Below are 6829 nucleotides of genomic sequence, written 5' to 3'. Positions count from 1 at the left end.
GTCGACATTGGGGCTTGGAGCAGCCTGGGACAGTGGGAGGTGTCCCTGGCCATGGCAGGGGTTGGAAATGAGGATCTTTAAGGTCGTGGATTGACTGCTCCAAATCCAGCATCCCATTTGTCTCCTGAAATTCCCAGTCAGGAATTCAGATGAGTTACCCTGCCAAAAATGCAAAACAGGGAAATTCTTCCTGACTGGAACACACTGCGATCCCTGAATCAGTTTCCCACACAGGGTTTAGCTGGAATCTCCATCAGGAGATGCTTTGGATGACTGGAAAGAAGATCCTGGGCCCTTCATTTCCCCTTCATTGCTTCAGCCCCGGTCCCAGGCTGGGCCAGCTGGGGGTGGGGGGAGGTGGTGGCTTCCAGCCAGGGGTTCCTGGGCTGGTCCCACCTTGCAGTGACTCCACCATGGGCAGAGGCTGCTGAGCTCCACTTAGATTCCAGAGGAAGATGATCCATGGAGATGCCAGGACAGGGTGACCTCCTCCAGCTGGGTGCCAAGTTGAATTTCAAAGGCTGGAGAATTTAGGCAAATGGCCCTTTTTCCCTTAAAAGATCTCTCAAAGTCCATCAGGGGTTGTGTGTTTAAGAGAATTTTATACCCTGTCCACCCGCGTTGCCATCCCCTCCTCACGAGCTCTGTGTGGAATTCCTCATCTGTGTGATAGGGATTTAAATGACTAATGCAGAATTAAATTAAAAGTGGCACTAAAAGCACGATTTGCTCCTCTCTGAGGTGGTTGTTGCTGCTCTCCCCACAGGACCATCGTGCAGTCGGATGAGAAGTTGGTGATCAGCGCATCCTGGGCCAAGGACGACGATATCAGCAGGCTCCTGAAATCCCTGCCCAACTGGAGCAACATGGCCCAGCCCAAGCAGCTGAGGCCCAAGAGAGAGGAGGAGGAGGATTTTATAAGGTAAAATATTGGGGGGAGTTGTGAAAGGGTTTCAAGGAGAGCAGCAGCAAAAAGTGGGAACAAATTTGTGGTGTTTTCGTAGCTGTTGTGTCCCCAGGTGTGAGGAGAGCTGTGGAACCGTTTGGGAAATGGGAAAGACTTTGGGGATCATCGAGTCCATCCATTCCCAGCGCTGCCAAGGCCACCACTGCCCATGTCCCCAGGTGCCACATCCACATGGCTCTGAAACCCCTCCAGGGATGGGGACTCCACCCCTGCCCTGGGCGGCCTTTTTGGGGAAGTTTTCCCAATATCCAACCTAAACTTCCCCTGGTGCAATTTCTGCTTGCTGTGTTGTTCAAACAAAGCCATTTGGAGCGTTGTCCTTGTGATCTGAGTCAGGGAAGTGCCTGGGATTGGGGAAGGAAAGAAAGGATTCCTTTGAATCCAGGCAGACCCTTGTCCTGCTGGTTGGTGCTGCTCTGATCGCCCGTGTGATGAAGGCAGCAGCATTTTCTGACCTAGTGGAGGGGCCAACTGGTTGTACTGGGCAGGAATTCCCAAAAACGATGCTGTGAAAGGAATGCCATGACCTGGTGGAGCTTCCCCTCCATCCCAGCTCCAGGAATTAATTCAGGAGAGCCAAATGAGAAATACTGGTACTTCCAGAGGGAATTCTTTTGGAGACAACTCTCTGTGCCCAAACCAGGTTGTTCCTACCTTTCCAGGGCAGATTCCTTTTCCCTGCACGCTGGGAATGGCTCAGCTCCTGTGTGATTCCAGAGCCTGCACATTTCCATCCCTATTCATCACTCCCTTGATTGGCACTTGGCTGTAAAACTGGAGGAGTAGGAGAAGCTGTTGAAAATAACAAGTCTAATTTGCCCAGATTGTCATTTTCCTCCTTCCCTGCCTGGAAGCCCCGTGACAGGGAGGATGCAGCTTGGAAAGGATGGGATTTGTGTGGTCACAGAAGGGTTTGCAGCTTGGGCAGGGATTTAAAAACATCCCCAGTGGAACAGGGAGGCTGCAGAGGTCTCTCTGTGCAGTCCCTGAGTTGAATTTCATGGAGTCAGTCCTCACCTGCATCTTCATTTTCACATTTATGCTTCATTTCCTTGCCTGGGAAGCCCTTCCTGGTTCTTCCTGTGATTCCTGAGCCATCAGCATGGGATACCAGAGCTCCAACAGGCACTGCTGGCTGGGTGGAAATTCCTGGTGAAGCAAAAGTGGATGGCCGAGCTCAGCCCAATGCTGGCAGAGCCAACATTTTGATCCTAATATGCATTTTATTCCATTTATTCCATTTTCCTGGCCATTAATTGAAGCATTTTGTGACACTGGGTCAGAGGAGCTGAAATGGAAAGCCTATTCCACACTGAATTCCCTGGGAAAAGCTCCTGTGCCGGGACTTTTTTCAACCCAGGCTTTAGGACAAAGATCTTTTCTCAGTATCTGTTTGCACAGAGCAGCATCTGTTAAGCCCCAGTTCCTCCCAGTGCTGTGTGAGTGCTCCTGTAGCATTCATTTAAATCATAATAATTGGTCTGGGCCAGATTTAGCCATTGATGGCTCAGAAACTTCCTCCAGGACGGGTGATGGTTGAATAGATCCCTCCTGAAAGCTTCAAAATAAAATTAATTGCTTGTCCGATTTTTTGTCATCCTCTTCCCATTTAAGCAGCCTTTTCCCAGCCTTTTCTCCTAACACAAAGGAACATGATTTCCTCACTGCTGCTGCTTCTTCCTCTTGGCACTGCTGATGGATTGGGAGTAATTCTGCCTGGACACTGCAGTGGAGCCAAAGGGAAGTGGGTCCTGTGGATTCCAGGGGTATGGCTGGGATGGGAGACCTTGGGAGAGCTCATTTCATCATCACTTTAACCTTTAGGATATTTAAAACTTCAGTATTTGATGTTCATGGGCCCTAATCCTTGGCCAGCAGGGCAGGACTATCCATCCCTTGCTGGAAAAAAAGGTTCAACTTTGATGAAATTTGGGAAGACGATCTTTTTGGACATGGAGTTACTCAGCAGCATCCCTTTATGAATATTGGTAAATTAAATAAGTCCTAAAAGTTCACCACCAGTTTTTGTCCCGTGGCCTCAAAAGACATCAATGCACAGCTTTCCCTCCTTCCCGTCTTTCCTGGAACTCATTTGTTTAATTAAAAAGAATCCAAACAAAAAAATCCTTGCAAGAAAGAATCCTCTGCCTACCTGCGGACAGAGATTGATTTTGTTGTCTTAACCCCTCGCTATCTCTTGAGTGAGGACATGTCCAAAGGCAGGGAAGGCTCCAGCAGAACTTCCCATGAATATTCCAGTGGGGCTGGGCAGCCAGAGGGACCTGCTGGAGCATTTTAGAGGAGCTCAGCTTGGCGAGGAGAGGAAGGGAAGCAAAGCCCAGCCTCTGCTCCTGGAAGTGGTTTTTGAAGCTCTGGAGGCTGTTTGGCCCTGAGGGCAGTGTGAAACAGGCTGCCCTTATCTCTGTGGAAAGGTGATCCCTCAGCTCCTCACCCTGGCAGATCTGCTGGTGATTAACCCCAAAGGTGTTCCCAGCTCTGCCTTGGAGAGGGAAAAGCAGTGGGAAAAGAGCTTGGATCTGGTGATGCAGAAATTCCTGGGATTTGGAGCAGCTCTGCAGTGAGTGGGGAAAAGGTGCTGTGTCCTGCAGGGAAACCAAGGCTTTGGGAAGCTCAGGAGGTGTCTGGGAATTCACATTCCAGGTTGGGATGAAGGTCACCCCTCCATGCAAATAATTCTGGTTGTAGAGCTGAGATCCAAACCTGAGCTGGGGGGCTTTTCCTCTCACCTTTGGCTCCCAAGAAGCTCCTGAACGCTGAACTTGGGATCGGGTTCTCGGGCTGAATTTAATGGAGCAATTAAAAAACCCCTTCCCAGCATTTCCAGGTGCCACAGGACTTTTCCTTTCAGTGCTTTTGGGTTTTTAATGACTGCAGGGAGTTCCAGCTGCCTCCTGCTTCTCCTGCTCACTTCAGGATGCTCATCCTCACTTGCTCTGCACCAAAGGGATTGGATATATCCAAGCAACGGAAGGATCCTGCATCAAATCATCCCAAATGGTCAGAATTACCCAACCCCTGCTGTTCATTGGGATCTCTTCCCTTAGTTTAGGATGAGCAATGGAGCTGGGAAGGGGCTGGAGCCCCAGGAGCGGCTGAGGGAGCTGGGAAAGGGGCTCAGGCTGGAGCAAAGGAGGCTCCGGGGGGACCTTGTGGCTCTGCACAAGTCCCTGACAGGAGGGGGCAGCCGGGGGGGTCGGGCTCTGCTCCCAGGGAACAGGGACAGGAGGAGAGGGATGATTCTGCACTGCAGGGAGTTGGAAAGGCTCCATGAGCTCTTCTCCAGAGGGTGCTTGGAGGTGATAAACTCAGGAGGTTGGGACAAAGCTCCTGGGACAGGTCACAGCTTGAGTTTCTTCAGCTGTTTCCAAAGGGATCAGGGTGCTGCATATTCCCATTCTGTTAAAAAAGTCTGGGCAAGCTCAGGAAGTGGAATTGGGAAAGAATCCCAGAATCCCAGAATGGTTTGGGTGGGAAGGGACCTTGACGCCCATCCAGTGCCACCCCTGCCATGGCAGGGACACCTCCCACTGTCCCAGGCTGCTCCAAGCCCCAGTGTCCAGCCTGGCCTTGGACACTTCCAGGGATCCAGGGGCAGCCACAGCTCCTCTACCAGGACAACCCATCCTTCTCTGCCTTGGGGTGGGGGTGATGTTCCCTTGTTCCCCCTCTCTGGGCAGCCAAGGTTTTCCTCAAAAGCTGCATCTCAGGTTGTTCCAGCTGCTCTCTGATGGGTGTTTTTGTAGTGTTGGGCTTGAGGTTTTTCATTCTTTTTATTCACTTTTGCTCTCTCCGTGTTTTTCCCGCCACAGGTCCTTTCCTGAAGCCTTCTTGGGAGGCTTCTCCCTTCCTTTCCTTCTGAGTTCTCCCATTCTCAGCTTTTCTGGCTCTTCCCTTGTTTCTTTCTCTCTGTAGGATAAAAGATCTCCCTCTCCGATCCCTCAGGCTCTATTTATTATATCCACAATACTTTTAAGGGGTGAAAGGATGGGTTTGTAAGATTGGCAGTGAACTGGAGCCCTTTATTCCCTCTGGGAACACTTTTTTCCCCATCCTGGGACTATAAATCTGAGTTTGCCATATGTGTGAGTCATTTCCCTTTGATGAGAGTCTGCTCCTTTATATGAAAGGAGTTTTTAGACCTTTTCCTACAGGAAAATGTGCCTCATCCCAAGCACAATTGATACCCATCCTGTTACTCTCAGGAGTTTCACCTCAGAGGTGTAAAACCGAGTGAGTTCCTGGATCTTCCCTCCACATCCCAGAAGTTCCCTTCTGCTTTTGCTTGTCTTGTGAAGGCAAAGGAGTTTTGGAGGATTTGGGCTCATTTGGGGGTTATTTTTGAGGTTCACATAAATTCCGAACCTGGATCCAGGAAGAACCTTCTGTTTCATTAATCCTACAAATGGCATTGTTAATCTCAAAAAGATCTTTTTAAGGGAGGCTATTTTTAATTTTTTGCCTTTAATGACTCCAGTTGAGCAATTTAAAACCATTCGTGGTTGGGGGATGTTTCTGTGGGTTTTTTTGGTTGGTTTTTTTTTTTTTCTAAAGTACCAGAGAATTCCCACAGATCTGGGGATAAAATCTGGAAATAAAGACTGGAAAGTGCCACTGCTGGGGTGATTTTGCTGCACTCTTTGGAGCTCTTCTGCTCAGCAGTGATTCCTCATGGTGACCTCAGAAAAGAGCTGATGGTGGAGATTTGCGGAGTTGGATGGAAGTGGAATTCCAATTCCCAACAAAAAGAGCAGCTAATGATGGGAAAAATGTGCTGAGGATATCAGGGGAAATGTGCCTCACTTGGAGCCTAGCAGTGAAATGCACCTGGATTCAGCTGGGGGCTCTTGGAATTGGGTGTAGGAGCTGTGTCCTGGCTTTTTCCATTCCAATGATGCCCCAAAAGTCTTGTGGAGTCTCCTCTTCTACCTGCAAAAATCTGAATATTTGCCATGGGAATACTCCTGGGACACAACCAAACAATTCCTTCGTGGAGATGAGGATTGGGAAAGCTAAATCTAGATGGAAAACATGGAATGTGGCAGAAGATCACACCTGGAAAGATTTTTTTCCAGCGTTTTTGGGTTAAACATGTTTCTCTTGGTCATTATTTTTCACCAGGTGGGGTCTCCTTGGAAGTCAAATAATTCATGGATTGATATTCCAAATCATTTATCTGTCATGATCAGCCATTGGGGTTTCACTAGGGATTTGTTTTAATGGATGTGGGGAGAAAAAGGGGATTCAGGGGTCTTTCGGAAGAGCTGATTTCCAGGGAAAGATGGAAAAGTGTTATGTACAGAAACCCCAGGGAGACACGGGAAGCACCTACAAAGTGTGAATTCCCTGTGGGGTGAGGAGGGGTGGGAGTTGCTTGGGATGGAGTTTGGAACTATGAGGAGTGAGGTGGAATTCCAGGACTGTAAATAGAGGGAGAAGGATGGGAAAGACCTCCCTGGGACAGAGGGGATTTTCTCTGGAACTCCCTCAGACAACATCCCCGGGACGGTCCCACAAGGGCCAGTTTGGCCTTCCCTGAGGTGTAACCGAGGCCTCCTCCTGCTGTCCCTGGTTCCACACTCCTGAGGGAGGCTTTGCTTTCCATTTCAGGGCTGCTTTTGGCAAAGAGTCCGAAGTTCTGATTGGGAATTTGGGAGACAAACTGATCCCTCAGCAGGAGATCCTGCGGGACGTCAGCGACCTCAAAGCCTTGGCCAACCTGCACGAGAGCCTGGAGTGGCTGGCAGGACGCACCAAGGCAGCTTTCTCCAGCCTCTCAGCGTCCCAGAGTAAGTAATTCCCGTGGGAAACCTCTGCCTGGGGATTGGAGCAGTGTAAATACAG

General features: G+C 49.6%; 1 protein-coding gene across 1 annotated transcript in view; it reads left to right on the top strand.

Annotated features, from left to right (window-relative positions):
• Positions 1 to 6829, top strand: part of EXOC4 (exocyst complex component 4) — a 290535-nt gene that overhangs the window by 243060 nt on the left and 40646 nt on the right. Inside the window, 2 exon segments of the mRNA XM_008628862.2 lie at positions 767 to 922; positions 6596 to 6774. Of these exon segments, the coding sequence (XP_008627084.1) occupies positions 767 to 922; positions 6596 to 6774 (335 nt within the window).

The sequence above is a fragment of the Corvus brachyrhynchos genome, unplaced genomic scaffold (assembly GCF_000691975.1).
Source record: "Corvus brachyrhynchos isolate BGI_N302 unplaced genomic scaffold, ASM69197v1 scaffold182, whole genome shotgun sequence".
Taxonomy (NCBI): Eukaryota; Metazoa; Chordata; class Aves; order Passeriformes; family Corvidae; genus Corvus; species Corvus brachyrhynchos.
This window is presented reverse-complemented; position numbering and strand designations above follow the sequence as displayed.